This window comes from Solenopsis invicta, chromosome 6, assembly GCF_016802725.1.
Source record: "Solenopsis invicta isolate M01_SB chromosome 6, UNIL_Sinv_3.0, whole genome shotgun sequence".
In the NCBI taxonomy this organism is placed as follows: domain Eukaryota; kingdom Metazoa; phylum Arthropoda; class Insecta; order Hymenoptera; family Formicidae; genus Solenopsis; species Solenopsis invicta.
Genome location: NC_052669.1, coordinates 8,414,486 through 8,435,566, shown reverse-complemented (window position 1 = coordinate 8,435,566; position 21,081 = coordinate 8,414,486). Strand labels below are relative to the sequence as shown.

General features: G+C 42.6%; 1 protein-coding gene across 1 annotated transcript in view; it reads left to right on the top strand.

The window, feature by feature from the left end:
- Window positions 1-21,081, top strand: part of LOC105196635 (methyltransferase-like protein 9) — a 38,521-nt gene that overhangs the window by 14,323 nt on the left and 3,117 nt on the right. The window contains 2 exon segments of the mRNA XM_011162666.3: window positions 615-826; window positions 19,878-20,090. Of these exon segments, the coding sequence (XP_011160968.2) occupies window positions 615-826; window positions 19,878-20,090 (425 nt within the window).

Genomic DNA, 21,081 nt, shown 5'->3' with positions numbered 1-21,081 from the left:
TAAGATAAATTCACGTTAATTTTATTTATTATTTAATAATTTTCCAAAAACTAAAATACATAGAAAAAATTAGTACCAAATTAAAATTATAAATATATTTAATAATCATTATTTTATATATAAGAAGGGATATACAATCTTTAAAAAAATTTACTAATCTTAATTTTGTTACTTATTAAATTTATATTATATATTTTTATTTCATTATTATAATAGTCATCTAAAGATCATTGTGTAATGATTGTTTTGATAATATCAGTATTAAAAAATTTAAATTTCTGATTCGAAGATATTATTTACTTTCGGGTATTTCTTCCTCTCAATTCACGAAAATTTTTATTGAATATTGAGAATATATTTTTTTTAATGAAGCAATAATAAAATTGCTTTATGCAAGTAAATTATGTGTGTTTAATGCTATATGATCTAATTTTTCAATATTTACATTTCAAAACTAAGGATATTCTCGAAACAAGAACGTACTTTTTTCTTATGTGAGAGAACGACAACAATTCGCATTAATTTAATTTATTATTTAATAGTCCTGCGAAGGTAAAATCTTGATGACGAGGCTAACAATTACGAGGCTAACAATTACGTTTTTATTTTTACAGTGGTACAGGGTAGACAAAACCAAGATCAGAGAAGATCTGCTGGATTCGTGGGTTCCGCTTGGTACTGGTCCCAACGCCGACCAGCCCGACAAAGCCGCCGAAATTTTCCTCGTAAGATCCGCGGAGAGATCCGACTCGCTGCCCCTGCAGGCTTGGCACTCGTTAGCCAGGTCGGCGTTATCTTGGTTCATCAGTCGAACGTCCATAAACGGGTAAGTGGCCATTACGCTGTTTCGTATTGATTTTTCCGCGAGATATCTCGATATCGCGACGTGCGGATCTTGCTGGATCTGATTTCATTTTCTTTACAAATTCCGTAAGGACCAAGGAAGATGATGGCGTTTGTCACCAATCGCACATCGCTTTAAAAAACGTAATCTTCTATTTTCGTGTCGCTATTAATATAATTCAAGCAGGTATATTTTTATACAATTGATAACGATGAATACTTTAGTTTTTGCTTATCTATATGTACTCTCTTCTAGGTATCCTTTTTAGAGGAAGCGCAAAGATAAGAATTAGAATTTTTCTTTCAAGATAATATGGAATACAAGTTGCTCATGAGGCAATTAATCTCTCGCTTCATAGTAGTTGCCTGAATAAAAAATAAAATATAACGTTATGTGTTTATCGCGTAATATTTCGCATCGTGTTCGATTTAGAGTAACAAAATAGTAAGTACGAATGAGAACCATGCGTTGCTCGATACTCGTAGAATTTCCATGATTCCTAATAACATCTATAATAGATAATTTCAGTAGCTTGTATTCTATATAATGATCTGTCCTCTGTTATATGCGTACATAAAGATCCGAGTACTTGTATCAAGAGAGAGGAGCTACGGCTGCATGCTATCTGTATGCTAGGGCAAGGCCGAGGGCCCTCTCTCGCTGAAGGCGAGATCGTTTGCGAGGTGATGAAAGGGGGCCTTCCCTTCTCGCCGGTTAATTAATAACCACGGAGATACAATCTCCGCCTATCTCGCTGTCCGCTGCGAGACTCGACAAGCTGGTGGCAAAGGCCCTGGCATGGCCGCGGGTCGGTCAGGCGGTGAGGTGGGTCGTGGGGGCCCCCGGTGCCGGGATGGAGGAAGAGAGACGGGACGAGGGAGAATGAGAGAGCGAGGCAGCGCCGTGGTTATTGATGGCCAGCTTTGTTTGCCCCCCGAACCGTTTATTAAAATCCAGCGTGGGTGATTAACCTCTCTCCCCCGACCGCGTCGTCCTACCGGCTACCAGGCAACGGGCAGCACCTCCACACTTCAACCGCGTAGGTTCGTGTTACGTATGTATGCGGGCATCGGTAACCCGGGGAACCGTTTATTAAAATTTCTCCCGACGCGCGGCTAGCCGCGGCTACTAGGCGTGACACCGCCGCTGTCGGTTTCGAGAGACAGATTGCCGAGCGAAAGCGTAAAAGACCGACCAACAGTCCTGCCTAAGAATGAGCCCTTGGCCCTTACCCTTGCCCTTGAGCCGCCGGATATTCGGGGATGCGAATTTAAGTATGGGCGCTGCACTTAATAAAGATTAATAAGCTTCGAGAGAGCGCGTGTCGGAAATCCGCTTCTTCACGATTATCTTACGGATAGTCATTTAAAATTTCGAAAACTTGCCTCAATTTCTTCTTTTCTGTACATGTTTAATATTTATGTTGAAATATTTCTTTATTTCTTCTTTTATTCTTAGTAATTTTTTATCTGATTTACATAACTATGCGAAGCAATAATTGTACGATAAAATAATTGGGACAGAAGAATATTCATGAGACCAAATATATGAATTAGTTATATTAAATATAACTGCTTTTAATTAATAGAAATATATATATATATAATTTTATTTTTACACGGAAAGAACGGTTTTGCTGAAGTGTCCAAAAATTTAGCTGGATATAGATCTGAAAATAATTTTGTTGGGCCATCAAAATAATTACGTAAGATAGTGAAATTAGTTGCTGAAATGTCAAAACATTTTGCAGTTTTGCTCATCACGTTTGACGGCATGTATAATTATTTTGATGGCCCAACAAAATTTTTTTCAGATCTGTATCCAGCTAAATTTTTGGACACTTTAACAAAACCGTTCTTTTCGTGTATGTATACTAGAAGAAATATCAGCTTCGATATATAAAGTATCACAAAATACAAATTTAAATTCAATTTTGTTGGCACTGTGCCGCAGAAGCGCAAAGTAATTCACGTTTGCTAGCCAAGGGGAGAATAATTCAATAGCCGGGAAACGAAAGTTTTTTTTGTTTTTTTATTGAATCGTCGGCACTATGATACAAAACGATCTTTCCGAATCCGGTGCAACTCAATCACGTCCAGACGGTGACGGGCAACGTTCTCGCATCGCGGTCGAGGCACGTCGAGAGGAACTTTAGTCACGGTGGTACCAGCTGATCGAAAACTCGACGAGTTTACTACTGGCAATCACACTTAGGTATTTGTCTTCGTCATCGCCGAGACGCACGTAATTAAACCCTTTCGCCACGCCATCACGAACCCTCCCTTCCTTCGGACGCGAATTGATTGGTGTAATAATCACCGATATACCACATTGCGAGTCAATAATGCCGGTCACGCGTATTCGTACAGAATGTGAGCTCAGTCTCAATTTCGATGTAATTATAAATAAAATAAATGTATATCAAATGTAAAAACAGCACGCTAATTCTTGGAGATATAAAATGTGTATTTGCAGCCTTTATTCATTTACATTATCTCGTGAGACAAATATTTCATCTTTTTCTTTGAACTTTTACCTTGAAATTTTAATTAGCAAATACATATTTTTTAAAATTGTTCTTGATAATTATACTTTGTAGCACGGTATAATCGAGTATAATTTCGCGAAATCGTCGATTATGAAGAATTTCCTTGTCAGAAGTTTATAAATGGTTTTTCAATTCTGCCGAGCGACAATCGACCTCGGATTACTAAATAATTACCGATAATCACTCATATAATTATGTTTGACCTGTAATTACAGTCACACGCGATTCGAGAAATGATCAAACCCCTTCGCCGCGTGACGTCAGAACAATTTAATTCATATTAAGCAGTAATTAACAGTAATTGCTCGCAATTATATCAAGCATGCAATTATGGTACATTGCGGGACTGCAAGAAATCGAAATAAGACTAAAAAAAAACTGTAATGGTATCGCCGACGTATAGCCGTCCAATTTCGTAATGTATATGTCTGTTTGAAATTTTAATTTCCGCAGCGTTCTTAACGTGCCTAATCTAATCACAACTGCTCCTTCATCGCGCGGAATCCTCACGATATTCCTTTTTAAATCCGAGAAACCCTATTATCTAACAATACGAGCATTAAAGAAAGAAACTGGCCAATTATGAATAATGATCGCGCACTATATTGAATCCAGCCAGAGTTAATGGCTTTATTTTTATTAGATCACACGCATTTTCCCTTTTTTTCTTTCGCAATCTCACGATGCACGAATCGTAACGTTAACGAGGTGAAAAAAAATTGATATAAAAAAAATTCAATTTTTGTAAAATCGATTATAAATGTAAATGTTTATAAAGTCGAAGATCCTTGATGTTCAAACTCGCAGCTTGGAGTTAATGGGAATCGAGAGTCAAGGATGTCGGGTATAAAGGGGCTATTTAAGAATTATATAAAATACATTATTTCAGATTTGAGTAAATCGCGTCTCTTATATCATCCTATAACAGAGATGCTGTTATTCGTCTAATAACACGTGCATTAAGCAAGCGAGATCGTTGTCACGAATAACCATCGCGAGATCGTATCGCGTGCCTATTAATCCATTCGGAGAAGTAGCCGTTTCATTTGAATACGTTTTATAAGGAATACACATTAACATGAATAAAAGATTCGTTACTTAGGGAAATAAATCCACAGAGCATCGAGGTATAACGAGGAGTTTGTAGAAATTAATGTCGTTTGTGAAATTAAAGGGATTGCGCTTTTATTCGCTGCGAGTCTGCCGAATTTTATCTATGTATAATACGGCACCATCTTCACTCATCCGCAAACTCGAGAATTCACGGAACGCGACGAGTCAGTTAGGGGGATTATCATTACGAAGTTAAATGCACTCGTAATTCTCGCATTTCGAATAACCGCGATGCGCTCGCCGCGGCCCCAGCGCGGCGGCCGGGTGACTTCGCGTCTTCGCTCGCGTCTAATAACGCGTGCATTAAAGGCGCGGGATAACCAGTCGTGAATAATCATCGCGCAATTATATCGAACGCGTAATTACGCAGCGCAAAGCGGCCGTGCGTACGATTGGACCGAAAGAAAGCTCCCCCGGACTCGGAACGGGGAAATCGTCGACGGAGTCACCTGGGTGACGTTCACGTGACGTTGCAGCGCCGTCCCGCTGAGAATATTAATTACGTCCTCTCTCCCCGGCCCTTTTCGTCCCCCTGGATGCCCCGCGCCCCCGGTAGCTGCCGGGTTCGAGGTCCTCGCTCGCTCGTCTCACAAATTAATCATAATTAGCGGCGAGATGTCCTCCATCAAAGCGCTGGTCGTTTCATCCTCGGCAGAGAGGAAAGATATACCGCGAGAGGAGGACGGGAAATCACATGGGGTGCTGGAGGGAGGAAGGGGGAGGCCTCTAGCGAAGAGAAGGAAGAAAATTAGCCACTCGAAGCGTGCATCCGCCCTGCGCTGCTGGCGAGAACGAAGGGGCAGAGGGGAAGGGCAGAGGCATCTCCGCTCCTCTCGCGGAGCGGGCTGCCCTTTCGAATCCACCGTGCGTCGTCCACATTTTGATTTTATTTTCGCGCAAATTGCGCGCAATTTTCGCCCGATTGGCGAATGCGCAGGTGTGCCCGCGCGTATATATATACACGAATAGAATTCCCGGGGCTTTCGCGTTCTCCTTTCGCGGGGTGCTCGCTCCTCTCGATGTCAATTAGCATTGATTGGCGCGCGGAATAGGTTATTACTGTTAATTGCCGGTCCCGGAAATCTCCCGACGCGGCGAAATCGACGCGCGCGCGGAAAGGGGGGTGTGAAGGTATCTCTCCCCATTTCTCCGATTGTATCTCGATGCAAATTCGGTGGTTAATATACCGCGCGGGGTTCGCCTCTCCTGCGGGACTACGCGTAATTACCGACTCGGCCGCCACCGCTCTTCGTTCTAATATTATCATTTCGCTGTCGAGAGAGAACGCGCGCACAGACGAAATGCGAGTGTGCATTCTGGATTTGAGCTTTCCGATCGTCTAATAAGGGAGACGGGTCTGGGCCCGACGTGTAATTTCGCGCCCGTTGTCCCTCGCACGTTTGGTCTATCTCTCTCGATTCTCGCCAGATTTATTCTCAAGTCGGCGCGCCCCGGCGAAGCTGCAATTTTATCGTGAAAAATTTAATTAGCCGCGAGAAAAAGAAGCGATGCGAGCGGCGCGATGAGATCGTGATTGCTGCCAGAAGTAAGAAAATAAAGGGATGCGCACTGTAACAAGAAATACGCTACATATTTTCTGTTTTTCTTTTATTCTTTTTTTTTTTTAATCCGAGTTTAATCTTGTTACGAGAAATAAGGATCGAGAGAACAGAAAAATATTTTTGTTAACAAACGTTGTGAATGCGATAACTAATTATTTCTGTATAATATTACTTTCATGCTGCGAGTTTGTTATTTGCGATTATTAAAAAAAAAAATTTGAAGTAGGGCTCGTAATTGAACCGTTGAACAATAAAACATTCTTGATATCAACGTGTTATAAAGAAAATCATAAAATCGCGAATTAGCGGAACGGACAGATTGATAGCGCGAGCGCCAGTCAAAGGGTTAATCATTCGGTAGCCGACTCATGAAAAGAAAATGAAGAGGAGAAAATGACGTGCTGAGATTCTAGCGCGGCCGAGCCGACCGGGGGAGGGGGGGGAGAAGCGGAGGCTGGGAGGAGGATTATCAGGTAACCGCGCAGCCACAGACGGAACCCAGTAGCTAGTTTTTGTCTTAGGGGCCACAACTTGTATGGGACCGATGAGAGTCCCCCGATGGTGGGGCAATCGAGCGAGCGGACGAGAGAAGGGGGTATTTAGTTCCGCGCACCACCTGTTACCTTCCTGTCTCCTCTTCGACCTCCCCTCTTGTCCGAACCTGACTTCTAAAGGGGGTGACCGGACCCCCGACTTCTTTTCCCCACGTACGGATGATCCGCTTCGCTCAGCGATGGCTTCGAGAGCCATTCGATAAAGATATTTGCTAAACCAAATATTCGTCGTTTCTCTATCGCATCGTATTAAATAAATCATTTTTTTTTTTTTACTATTATTGATTAAAGGATTTTTCACAAAAACCAAACTAATCTAAAAAGTTAAATTTTAGAAAACGAAAAACTCATCATTAAGTTTCGCACCAAAAAGTGTGAGTTTATTGAATGATGGCGTCAAATTGTGAATGCGCAAAAATTCTTAATACTCTATTATAACAAAGATATAAGCAATTTCCGAAGAATTCAATTTTATGCATCGTTACGTTTGACAACGAAATTATACATATCCATTATGAATTGATGCATTGTGCAAGATAAAATGTTAAAACATATAAACTCTCAAACCGAGTCGGTCACGGAAATTCTGACAGTTAATTTCTTGTATCATAAGTTGAATCTAAAGATATGCCCGTCTCCCATTCGATTACTCCAACGTTAAATATAAATTTTATGCAAATCAGCCGGTGGTCGTTACATCAAACGGCGACCGCATGGAAAGTAAACATGAGAATTTATATGATAATGAAGAAGTGGGTGCAGAACAATTAAATACTCCATCATCAGGAATTATACGCGCGCGATTGCGACAGGTTTCACTCGTCACAGTTATTTCGAAAATCATTAACTCGGTGTACGGCACGAACCAGCGCGGCGTAGAAAATTTCAATATCCAAAGTGAATTGCAGAAAAAATAATGCAGCATGTGCAAAAGCAATTTTTATTAATACACGAATAAATTACGTGCGTTAAATATTCTGCTATTTAACGTTGCAAGGATTAAAAAAGTATTTAGTTTCATATACAAACTATTTTTTTTTCTTCATAAATATTAAACGATTCTTCACCCTATAATTTTTTTGTGTAAAGAATGATTTATTATTTACCGCAAAATACGTCAGAAACTTGAGCTTCCTTTTCTTAAAAGCTTTTTTAAACCGTCAGATAAATGAGAATAAACATATTTTTTTATTAAAATTTGAAGTAGAAAAGCAATACGAGAGATAATTAACATCTAAATAATTATCATTTATTCTCATGTATCTGCAGCTGCTTTAAACGCTAAAAGATTTGCCCGGTGTGTTCAGTATATTGTTGTCATGTCACAATTTGTATCTGTCACGTATGTTCGTGTCTGTCACCGTATACGCCGAATAGGAGACAAACGAGCGGACACCTATGGCACATTCAAATGCCACGAGTAAATTCGATTTTAATGAGCGAAAAGAAGCCAGCGCAGGATAATAATGCGCGGGGGATCGGGCCAGGCTTCCTTCTTTTTTTTTCCTAATTCGCCGACGTTCGAACCGGTAATTTTCCGGAAACGAGCAACCGCGCTCGTAACACACGTGTTACCAGGAAGGAATTACCGGGAGGTGGGCGACAGTAAGAGCGAAACGCGAAGCGTTACATTCCGCTTCGCCACTCATTGGATAGCGCATAACGCGCAATATGCACTTTTCCGGATGCATCGACCTCGTCGTCAGCTGTAAAAATCCTACTACAGCAGCGTTAAAGGAAAAGTGACGACGTTTAAGCGCAGCTCGACGGAAGTGCAGCAGTTCCGCGAGATCAAAACTATCTTTGTCTTCAATCTAAGCCTTCATAAAAGAAAGCAAATCGAATATTGGTGCACACTTTTAAAATATATTTTTTAAGAAATTTACAAGTTACAAGGACACAAAATCAAGAAGATATTTTTAGTCGTCTTTCTTAGTTGTTACTGTTGCTTAAAGATGACAACGTTACGTCAATAACTTTTTTCGACTTACTAAATCGTACAATAATAGTAACAATAGAATTTTCCTGTAGTTTTCCTAAATTTCTAAAGTTTTATACAACGTTACTTCAAGTAATCGGCTCTGTACGCTCGAGATTACCGCTTTCGCAATCGACCAGCCTCGAGCCACCCCACCCCCTCCCCCGACTCTGCCCGTTTCCCTTCGCTTTTCCTTTCTTTCCGGACAACATCCTGCGATTGGTCCGCAACGACGCGGTGGTGTCGGCCCAATTGGTCAGTAATTATCATTAGCGCGTTTGCGCGAGGGGTGGCTTTTCCTCCGATTGGCAACCCTCTCCCGTGTAATTAACAGCGGGGCGCAGGCGCGAATTCTCGCCCGCCGAGCGGAAAAGTCTCATCGGCGCCGCCTCGTCCACCCTCTCGGGAAACCGACTCGACTCGACTCGACCCGACCCAGGATCTTGCTCTGTCTCTCCGTCTCGGTTATGACCAGTAATTACGAGGACGAGAGGCGGTGCCCCGAGGTATCATTCCCGGGCCGTGCGACGAGATGCTGCGCCGCCGCGCCGGCGCGCGTTTGCGCTCTGTTAATTACTCATTAACTCTTTCCGGGAGTGACGCGCGCTGAGAAAGGGGCGGTTTCGCAGCCTCTCGTGGCGCCGCGAAAGGGGTGTTTCCTGTTTAGATCTCGACGTTGCTCTCTCTCTGACGTAATTAAAGACTATTTGATTGTTTCGGAAAGAAATATATGTTGTTTCTACCATACGCCGCATACAAAGCAATAGCCTAGCAATCTTCATGTCGAAGTTATCTTTGAAGTTTACGTATATATAATTTTTCTTATTTATTAATATTTATATTTAAATGTAAGATAATTTTCTTTCTAAGAAAATTTCCGTTTCCTCTATCTCCTCCATTTAACTCGAAGTATTAATAATTTAGCTGACTTAAATTTTTACGTAATAACTGATTAATTAATAAAACAAAATTACGGGGTACTTAATTTTATAACAACAGAAAATTATATCGTACTACCGCGGCGCTCGCTATCGAAACTGGCACGCGCACTAGCTGCGCGATATTGATTCGCCTCAATATTGTCTTCGTAGAACTGCATGTAAACGCGTACAAATATCGGGGTTGCTACACCAAACAAGCCAATTAACATCCATTATTGGGGCCATTTCATTGTTTGCACGTAGTAGAACAAGATGGAGCACTGTTAAACATAATTACCGAAAAATTATGAGGTGAAAACAACGATATCCTCATATCTCGAATTTCTTCAAAATGATGCGTGGTACTTTTTCTATGAAAATGTTTTCTACATCTTCGTTATTTAACCTATATTTCGCACGATACAATTACGGGAAGAAAAAAACATTCTTTCGACAAATGTCAGAAAAGATTTGAGGGACAAACTTCTTTTTACAATATCAAGTCGTACGGCGTGTGCAATATCTTGCACGTGATATAAATACACGGATTGATGCCGGATGACAGATGTATGCTAGAATATAAGGTTGTATGTCAGATAACAGTCGAAGTAGAGAATTTTTCGTGCAACAATAACAAGCCTTGTTACTTGCGTATTAATCCATTCTTTCCGGGAAACGCCAAGCAAACGCGATGAAAAAGCGGCAAGTCGCTCCAAGAAAGAGTCTCTTTAAAATTCACCCTTTAGCTCGGCAATACACGCGATGCGCGTAATGATACAGCATTGTTGCTTCGCTCTATTTTTTTCTTTTCTACACGGTTTTACCAACTATCAATCATATTGCCTTACATAAATTCGCATTACTATAATGTTTCACATATTCATTGCGTGCGAACTACGACGTGCTGCAAAAGGGGTGAGATTATTAAACTAAAAAAGTATACTATCGCAGAACAATCGTAATCGATAATATACCTACCAGCTGTATCGATCCTATCATTTTGACAATATGAAAGATACAATAAAATATATTAAAGATTCAATGTCGTAATAAACTTGATCCTAGAATGAGAGATTACGAAATTAATTGATATGTTAAAATACATCAGGTTCAATTTTAATATAGAATTAACTATCTCAGAAACGTGTTTTCCTTTGCACAAAAATATATCAGAATCAAGCATAATGAGGATCATTAATGATGGTCTTTATAACTGTCGGAATTGAAATCGACATTTTTTTTTCTATTTTGTGAGAGAGTACCTTCCGTATAGTCGAATTATGAGTTTACAAAAATGAATTTTTCTCATCCTCATTCTACGCGTGGCTAATGAAGATAAGCGGGGACAAGTGTACGCAGTCAAGTGCATACATGCAGCCGCCGACTCGGCTCCACCGAGTCTGCCGGTGCATAATGCACACACCGCCCGAGCACCCTGCATCCGAGCGCCTACGTTCGCGTGTACATACATACGTACGTGCCGAAACGAGCGCGTAGCTTTCGTAGAGGAAGAATACGTCCCTGTCTACTACGTGCGCCGCTAAATATGTCCGACTAAATAATAAATCCTCTGATTCACGTACCCGCGCCAGCGTTGTCCCAACTGTCGTGGGATAAGGATGCTTTTCGGGAACGGCCAAGTTTAAGTCTAAGTCGCTTTAGTTGTGCGAGCAGCTGTGTCTTTCAAGCAATCGATTCGAAATGAGATGAGAATACGTTGTGATCACGACGTGATATTATTTTTAATTTATATAAATCTGTACATACGCGTCTTTAACGCACGCAGCTTCTTCAATTGATTCAGCTTCTCCTCTTGCACTTATGTTTTTTGTTTTACTTGAGCTTGACTTTAATTAAAATGCAATGAAATACATTGCGATCACTTATAATCTTAAAAATACTTTTGTTTCTTAAAAATATAATTAATAATATAAAAAATTCACGTTCCTTACGCGATTGCAATTTTTTTAATATTTTGGAGTGAAGAAAAAATTCACAATTTCCTCGAATAGAGATCAACGACATATCTCTCTCTCTCTCCCTCCCTCCTTTCTGTCGACTTCTTTTACGACGCACAGGCAGTACGCATGAAGCTCGTATGCCAAATCACGATGTTTAAAGCGTCTAAAATTCAGAAATGTCCCCGTCAAGAGAGGGATTTGCCAGTGCTAGTGCGAGGAGAGAAACGAGTTATAAAAGTGTATATTTCCCTGGCGAATAGCGCGCTCCTCGTCCTCTTCGGCTTCCCGTCCGCTTGGAAAATCCGACGGCGTCGCGTGGCCTCGGCCGAAATTAACGATCGCCCTCGCCGTCGCGTTACAAGAATAAAGCGATTGGATACGTTTCAGCCATGTTACGCGATGCGTATACATCTCTCGAAATGCGCGCGAAATCGCTGAGAAGATTGACAAGGAGGTCAAGGACTTGTGTGCAAAATCATAAAGATTCTTTATTGTTGTCGAAAATTTGTTAATTGATCTGGAACAAAAATGTGCTACATTATATGTGTTAAATGTAAAAGCTAACTGGAATTTTCAGATTTGATTTAAAATTTCATTAAGATTGAATTATATTGAGAAACAGTTCCATATTTTGCAATTTTGCGGCAAAATTGCACTTATCGCAATTTTTCTTATTGAATGAAATAGGAGGAGATAAAGAATAGGATAAAGGTAGATGAAGAAGTAGGCGAAGGATAAGAAAGATGAAAGAAGACGTACCGACAAAATTGACAAAATTAACGAGACGATGCGGAGCGGCGCGAGGGAAAGGAGAAGAAGGGCTTTCTCCGCTCGTGGACGTCTCGTCAGGTCAGAAGGGGGCAGACGGAAGGGGCTGCGTCTGCTCTCGAGACTCGATATGTGACGTGTGATCTGCGCACACACATACACAGATACACACGCTCACAGATCCATCTCGCGCAATACACGTACGTATAGGACTTTCTTCCAATACGGATTCAGAATCGTCCACTTACTATACGTCTACTGTGCAACGAAGGGGTGGTTGCTGAGAGGCACCCTGGTAGGTCTAAGGGGTGAAACGAACGGCCAAGTATATAAGGGACAGGGGTGGGGGTGGGGAATGAGGAAAGAGCACAAGAAATGGGAGGGAAGGAGGCAATCGTAGAGAGAGCATGGAAGAGAAGGAAGAGAGCACACGGGAAAGACTCGCATAACGATCCCGTTTAAGAATCACTCGCCTCCCCCTTCGCATCTCGCCCATCTCACCCTTCCTCTCTGTCTCCTGCGCTTGTGTGACCGGGCGAGATAGCGGCCGTTCCCGGCACCTACTCTCCGTCCACCGACCTCCCCTTCCTTCTTCCTCCCGCCCCTTACGTCTCTCTCTGTCTCTTTCTCTCCCTCCCCCCCCTCTCTCTCTCTCTCTCTTTTAGCCCCAGCCACCCTCGAAGGACAGCATTTGCAAAACTCTGGCGTGTATAATAATTATTATTGTCCAAGGCGCCCCTCACCCCTTCCTTCGTCACCCCTCGATGCCTCTCGCGCCCGACTGCCCCCCTTTCGACGGCCGCGGTGGCGTGGTCTCCCCTCCAGCCGCCGTGGACAGGGTGGTCCATGGTCCACGCCTACCCAGCATCCCCAGCTTCGAGTGACGTTCGTTCGCCTCCCTCTCTCTCACCCCTGCACCCACCCCCTCGGATCTTACGGACTCGTACCCGCGTTCTATGTGCTCCATCAACGAAGAGAGACCGGCAAAAGCAGAGAGAGCGAGAGAAGACAGCTAACGAGACGCTGTGTCGGTATGGGGAATGCTAAATACACGTCGGTTCCCTCTCACTCCCTTTGCTCCCTTCTTCGTTCCCTCCCTCCCTCTCTCTTTCTCTTTCTCTCTCTCTCTTCATCCCCCTCTCCGTTGATTCTGCGATGGGTCCATGTGTCTCGCCACATTTCTCTCTCTTTCTCTTTCTCTCTCTCTCTCTCGCGACATCCCTACCCCTGCGATACCGGACCCCGCGCGCGCGAGGAGTCCCCGCGAGATAAATTCGCCCTCTTTGCCGTTCCCTCCTCCCCCGCCGGATAAAGTCGACCGACGAAGGTGGCCGACGTTCGCCGAAGACTCCACTTACATTGTCACTACGAGAGCGCACACGTCGCGCGAGGCATGTCGTTCTTGTTACGCGCGCCTATGTGGCTCTACCATCTTCGTCTGTATACGCGTATGTGTGTGCGCGGAGAAGGGGAGGGCTAACGTCGATTGTATAATCGCGGCGAGAAAGAGAGAAAAAGGCACGCGAGGAAGATGAGCCGCAATGATATCAGAGCGAAGGATCCTCAGCTCCTTTCTCGTGCGCTTTCTTTCGCGCGCTTTCCTTTTACGTCCTTTCACCTAGCCGTATTTTTGCTCACGACGTCGCCGCGGCAAACTGCCGCGAATGCTCCCGTATATTGCCTTCTTACGTTTTGCGCCGGCACATTTACGCTGTTTAGCGTTCAACTTAAAATACGCGACGTCCAACTCTATACGTGATTTCCAGATTCTCGAACGATGAATTAGAAGATAAATTCATCGACGAATGTTGCTTCGTGTTCCGGAGGATAATTTGCAAATTTTTTTTCTACTTTTTTTAGCGCGAAAGCACAAGCGAAGTTAGACCTCACAAGGAAATCTTGTAAGAGGAATTCCCGATAACTTCTCTCTCTCTCTCTCTCTCTCTCTCTCTCTCTCTCTCTCTCTCTTGCATTCGGCGATGGCCAATGATCTATGAAATTTTCCGAGTTTCGCCGGTCCTTTTGCTTTCTCCGATTCGAAATACATTTTTCACGTTGACGGACATTGATTGAATGCACCTAAGGAAAGTAATATCGCGAGAATTTACCGGCTCCAAGTTTTATTCCACATAAGATATAGTGGAGAGGAGCGATTCTTCTCTTTCCTCCAAAACACGATCCTATCGACGAATTCGTAATTAGCTGCTACTAACTTAACCAGTAATAAAAAGTTACCATAAATTATCTGTTATACAACTCTATAAAAATATCGTTATTAATTATATGAAAATAATTATCTAATAATAAGGCAAGAATGATAAAAAAGTTCCAGCATTGAATTGTATTACAAAGCACGCGTCTCTTATCTCACTGATGGAAAAATCAATGCTAATTCTTTACACCATTTGTACATTAAGCTTTGGCTATAAATTCATCAGTTGCGCGGAACGTAATAACATCGATAAACACAAGTGTACAGTTTGTATCTTGTATTAAGCAGCGATAACGTGAGTGCATTAACGATCTCGAAAAGCAATCTCACCCGATGATATAAAGGGAATTTGAACGTATCGAAGGAACCGACGAGAGAATTGACATCGAAAAAAAGAGGAGGAGGGAAAAGAGAGAAAGGTCAGGACGCGGCTCGTTGCTCGTTCAGAACGACGACAAACGAAGGTAAAGATGACTGGCCAGATTCCTTAAGTGTTGCCCCAATCAGCGAGAGAGAGAGAGGAAAGATCCCATGTCACTCGGTTCATTAATCCATTCAGGACGAACTCTGAAAAGTTCCATCCCGCGCCGTATTACAGAATTACATTTCGTTCGCGCGCTTAATAACGTGAATACGTAATGATCGTTCGAATCGCGCGTATTCTCGGAGCGTGACGAGATCCAATCGAGTTATCATCGTGCTATATATATAATGCATATTATATATCCACACATACATACACACACACACACACACACACACACGTACGTGTACACCTTCGGTAACCCTTTAAAATATACGATCCTAATGCGCGATGTCCGCAACGTGTAATCTATAAATATAACTATATATTACAATTTACATATCGATGATCAAACATTGAAAAGGAACATGTGTACATAAGTGTCTTTTTGAAGATATATATTTTAAATGTATATCTTTAACCTTTGAATTCTCGTAATATTTTCTGCTTCTTGTCGCATCAAAAATATATTGTAAATAAATATATATTTTGTATTTAATTATTAGATTCGTGCACAAGTTCGTAATTTTTTTGACAAATTGAAACACTCGTAAAAAGAAAGTTGCGATAACTTTACCTATTTTAAACAAACAATATTGCAGCTTTTTTTTTAGACTTAATAAGTTACGATTAGTTAAAAAAATAAAAAAATAAATAAAGATGCAAGGAAATTAGGCATGTTATCTCGACCTCATCTCAGACTTCTTATTAAAATTTGTTTTACTTAACGTGTGCTATCAACAGAAAAGTAACTCTTTCTGGTATTTGATAGTCTCCATTACTCGTCTTTAACGTACTCCCGCGAATAACATCGCTCGCGCGCAATACTCGACGCGTGCAAGAGAAAAACCTCTTCGCATCCCGAGCAGCGAAGAGGAGTCAGACTGCATCGGTGCCGATCTCGCCGGATCTTTCGCTCGACCGAAGATTTGCAAACAATGGCGTCGTAGCGCGCGGCCCCTTCTTTCGATGGCGGCTCGATACGCATCGCATTTACATATTATTGCTATTATTAGGTAAACGATCCTCCGTCGAGCGCCTCTTTAACACTACCCGCTCGCTCGCCCTCCGGGCTATTTTACGATCGTAGGGCCCCGCGCGAGCGAGAGGCACCTCCCTCACCGCGCTCCGATAAAAGACCCGAGCTTCAACCTCTCACCGACAGCGTGTGCTCGGCTCGGCGACAAAAATTGAAGCACAACCCGGGCCGCGAGAGTGGGTGGCTGGAATTGTAAATAATCGTCCTGTGGGGAGATCGTTATCGGGCGTACACGGCGCTATCCTGTCCTCGCCGCCGGCGAGCGGGGACTATCGATGTCCGTGTGGCGTCTCCTCCTAAATCGATTTCGCCATCCAACTCTGCCGCACCATCAATAGACCGCGCGTTGGGAGTATTAATGAACGAGATGCTTGTCGAGTTTAATTTTGATCTCCCTCGTCTCGAGACGCGAGATATCGCATTACGACTTTTTCGAATATACAATGCGGAGCTTCATCTTCGAGCGAACATGACAGGGAACATGCTGGATCGATGAATATTACTTGAAGTGACTTTTCACGTATTTATGAAAATATTTATATGCTCTTGTCATTTCACAGATAATTAAGAAATTAAATTATTAAAACTTATGAAAAATTGATAAACGACATTTCTTCTTTCTCTCTTTTTCGCTTCCATAATTATAAAAATTTGAAATTTATGTAAAATACTCTCCACAATTTATTACATCGAATCTAATTAAGAGCGTATATTTAATAGACGAGAGCAAGGTCTCCGCGACAAGCTTAGCATCGTCCACAAGTTTCCGACATCGATAGCTGATCCAGATATCTGTCAGCCACCTCGTATCTCCACGTATAATTGCTGCGCTTTTCTCGAGGCTCCTTTTTAAAAAGCCGGTAAGGCGGCGTGGCGTGGCCGCGTAGCTAGACCGCATGACGCCGGGTCCGCATTAAAGCAACGCTTTTACGGCTCGGGAGTCTCTCCCTCTCGTCCAAAGCAGCCCAGTCCAGCCCAGCCCAGCCCTTCCGACGAGAGTCCAAACGAGACAAAAAGACCCTACAGTGGTCCTCGATAAAACAAGGCGCGGAGATAGAATCCAAGAGAAAGAGAGAAAGAAGGAAGTGCTCCGAATCGTGGAGGTTGAGGAGAGAGGGCTGCATGCGAGTGGGTATACGCGCATACAATGGAACCGGGAGAGCAAAAGCGGCGAATTAATTGTCGCTCGCGCCGCCGCGCCGCGCGCCGACGAGCCCGCTGCGATCTACGGGTCTGATTTGTGGGCCGCGCGTATATATCACCGCGACCACACGCACACGCGTGTACGCGCACATCGGTTCCTCTTTCTCTCTCTCTCCCCTATACTTTTCTCTCTTTTCCTCTTTTCCATTCGGAGGCTGCGAGGACGATGTGACTGCTCCGAGACGGTGGTGGTACTGGGTGGCTGACAATGGAAACGAGCTCAGAGAAAAGGAGAGAGGGTATGTGCACAAGGGAGAAAGATAGAAAACAAAGAGGGGAGAAGGAGACGAGAAACGGGAGGAGGGCGATGAGGTAGGGGGAGAGAGGAAAGAAGAGAGAAAACAGGAATAAGAACAGGAGCGAGAGGACCGTGCGCGACGTTGTACACGAAGGTGAGCTTCGGGAGAAGGGAGGAAGGAAGATAAAGGAGAGAGAGAGAGAGAGAGAGAGAGAGAGAAGGGGTGACTTAAGGAACAAGAGAGAGAGAGAGAGAGAAGGGGTGACTTAAGGAACAAGGTAGAGGAGCCGGACGATACTACGAACAATGCGCCAACCGGGTCCGCGGGTCTCCTTCGTCTCCCTCTCCCTCTTCGTCCCTCTTCCATCGCCTTCTTATTCTTGTTTATTATTCAATGGGGCCAGGAGGTGCTCGTTAATTGATGGCACCGGCCATAGCCGAGCGGTGCGGAAGAAGGAAAGAGGGAAAAGAAAGGGAGGGCGGAGGAAGGACAGGCAGAATCGGAATCGGATGCGAGGCAGAAGCGGGGAGGGAAGGAGGGAAGCGGGCCGGCCTCCGCGCGGACCACCATCGCCTTATTTATAACGCCGGGGGGGTAACCGAATTTACGATCAAAATCCCGCGTTCCGCGGCATTGATGGATCGCCGTGCGCCGCGCAACGCCGGCGACGACTTTGGTATTTTCAAATGAACCCGCCCCTTTTTCCCTCATGATGCCTCTCCGCGCACGGAGGCGAAGTCGAGGGATAGGGGTGGAAGCGAGCCCTGTCCTCCTGCTTCGCTCCACCAGACCTCTCCCTCCCTTGCTCCCTCTTCATCCCGGATGACATCGACGAATTCCGCGGGGCAACCTGCTGCCGCAGAGATGCCTCGGGGATTCGAGCCTCGGGGATTCGATTTCTACATGCAGGTGTTCGTTCGTTCGTTCGTTCGTTCGTTCGTTCGTTCGTTGGATCGATCGATAGATAGCGAAAAACCGCAAGATCGGGACGTGCTTTTCCTCCCTCTTGCGTTTGTATCCGAAAAGCAAAAGACCGTAAGAATTAGTGAAGCGCACGCAAATTAGGATATATCTAATCCGCAATTAATTAATCATGTTTGATGCAGCTAATTAAGAAATCGAAAAACATTTTTATTCTCAAATAAATGATAAATGATAAATTAATACATACGTTTCGATTTTGCTAAGTCTTCCTCAGCATTAAACAATCTTTAGAACGAAGGATCGAGGTAGAATCATAAAATCAAGTCTTAAACTAAATGAAGTAACCTACTGTAACTATGATGACATTACAAAGATACCGATAAATTAATGTAAAAATAAATATAGGATCTATTAATCTGATTGTATTAACGAATTGACATTCACGATGCTTTGATCGGTTTTTCTCTCGAAAGACGCAAATTATCTCTACGTCAAATCGGAGTAACTTTTTACTCTGACGTAGACTCACTCTATTATGCTGTTGACTTTCATGTAATCGTACGTCTTCGTTAGACGAAATCGCTTTTGATATCTACATTATTGATTACGGCACGATAGAAAATAAGATAAAGAACCGGTAATCTTCAATTTCGCCTCTTCTATCTTTCGAGTATATTGCTTTCCGATGAAATTGCACGGCGGAATGTAAACGGGGACACGCGGCGATTATGCGCCTCATAACGAGCCTAATTAAGCCCGTGCTCGGGCTCGTAAAGTTTCATGACGAAATGAAGATGCATTATCGGCCGGTAATATGCAGTAAAAACGCCTAATGATAACGCTGGTAGCACAGCCTTCGTCAAGCGAGCTTACATCGCATCAGCTTGTACGCTATTTGTACTTTAATATCTCTCATTAACTTTGAACCTATAAATATCGCGGACATAGATTTAACAATTATCGTAAAAAGTCCGTTTTTAATGTGTAACGCTGTTTTTTTTTCTTCTCTTTTTACAAAACGCAATTAACTCTAGAGTGTAATTTTTTAAGCCGCGAGACATAACTTACAACGTTATCTCTCGAAATCTGCGCCATTTTTTTTTGCATCCGGTTATAAATATATACGTTTTTTTCTAAAGCAAAATTTTGTGTTTTAAAAATACACCCTGAAGGTGTTAATCTCGAAACAAATTTATACGGATTACGCAACAAAGATTATTTTAACTTAACATATTCTATTTGAGCAGTAAAAATAATAATTTGAAAACTTCCATTATTTATTATCTATTATTCCAATCTATGATTTATTATCACAAGAAATTATGTACCTATTAACTTGGTGTTTACACTCGAGGTAAATAAATATCTTCGTAAAGCGCTTAAATATAAATCATTACGCGAGACAAAGGAAAAATATTTTAACAGCTCATTCTAAATTATCTCTGAAACGGATGCTTTACAATAATGAAAAGTTCTTGCATTATCGCAGACTGCTGGGTCGTGGTTCCATGCACGTGTTCTCCAGCGAGCAATTTCAAAAGCTAATGGACGCGAGCGGCTTCATGGGTCCCTGGCATTCCTTGGTGGACCTCGGGGCAGGTGATGGCGCAACCACCGCCCACGTGGCTCATCTCTTCGAGAAGGTGTACGCCACGGATATCTCACCCCCCATGAGGTGGGCTCTGGCGAAGAGAAAGTTCACGTATGTAAATTTTATTAATTGTAAGTAGCAACGAGTCTTCAATCTTCCACGATCGTATTTTTAAAATGATGCACATCAAAAAAGGAAAATACATCAACAGAATTAATCTAATTGGAGATGATCATTACATCCGTGCTTTTGTTTTTATAAAACAAGCATTTGTTTCACTAATACTATAACTATACCATTGAATTAACAAGATTATTTCCAGTTGAATCTGAATGCTGATAATGCACAACATTTTGGTTCATCTGATAGTCTGGAATTCATATGTACAAAATGCGCGACGTGTAACTTAATTCGCGTAAAAATTAGCATATTCGTAATCAAGGGATGAGAATATTTCCGAAATCAAGCGTTATTGCAGTCATTGCGTGCACATATGCAAAGGCGATTCGATCTGAATATTCTGAGAGGAATCCTTACTGGCTGGGCGGAAATTTTTCAAAGAGCTCCCTTGCGAGCGCGGAGTCGCATATACGAGAACGCGAAACAGATTACATTCTTTGAATCGAATACGCGCGGCCAAAGGTGGGCGGTGGAATCTTCGCTCCTTGAACGTGTGCATTTACATTCTCTCGTAACGGCGACACACGCTCGGTAGATTCGCGCGACGCGTATTTTATCCTCATCACAGCTTAAAGCGCTGTATTTACGACTCCTCTTGACATTTTTCTATCCCGAAGAAATCACTTAAAATTCCTACCTTTATTTTTATGAATTATTGAGTAATCTTTAATCGATTTAGAATAATCTCGAAAGATTTTCAATTTCTATCGATGAAAATCTGAAAATCTTCCGAGATTTATTCTCTTCATTTATAAAATCCCTCAAAGGATTAAGAAGTATTGCTTTCTATTATCTACGACGAGAGGAAATACGGCGAGAAAAAGGAGCGCACCGAATTAATGTAAATGAATGTAACGCGAATCAGATCAATGAGAGATCGGCGGGGAACGGTGGTTCTCGCGGTTACTCGATACGGATCCTG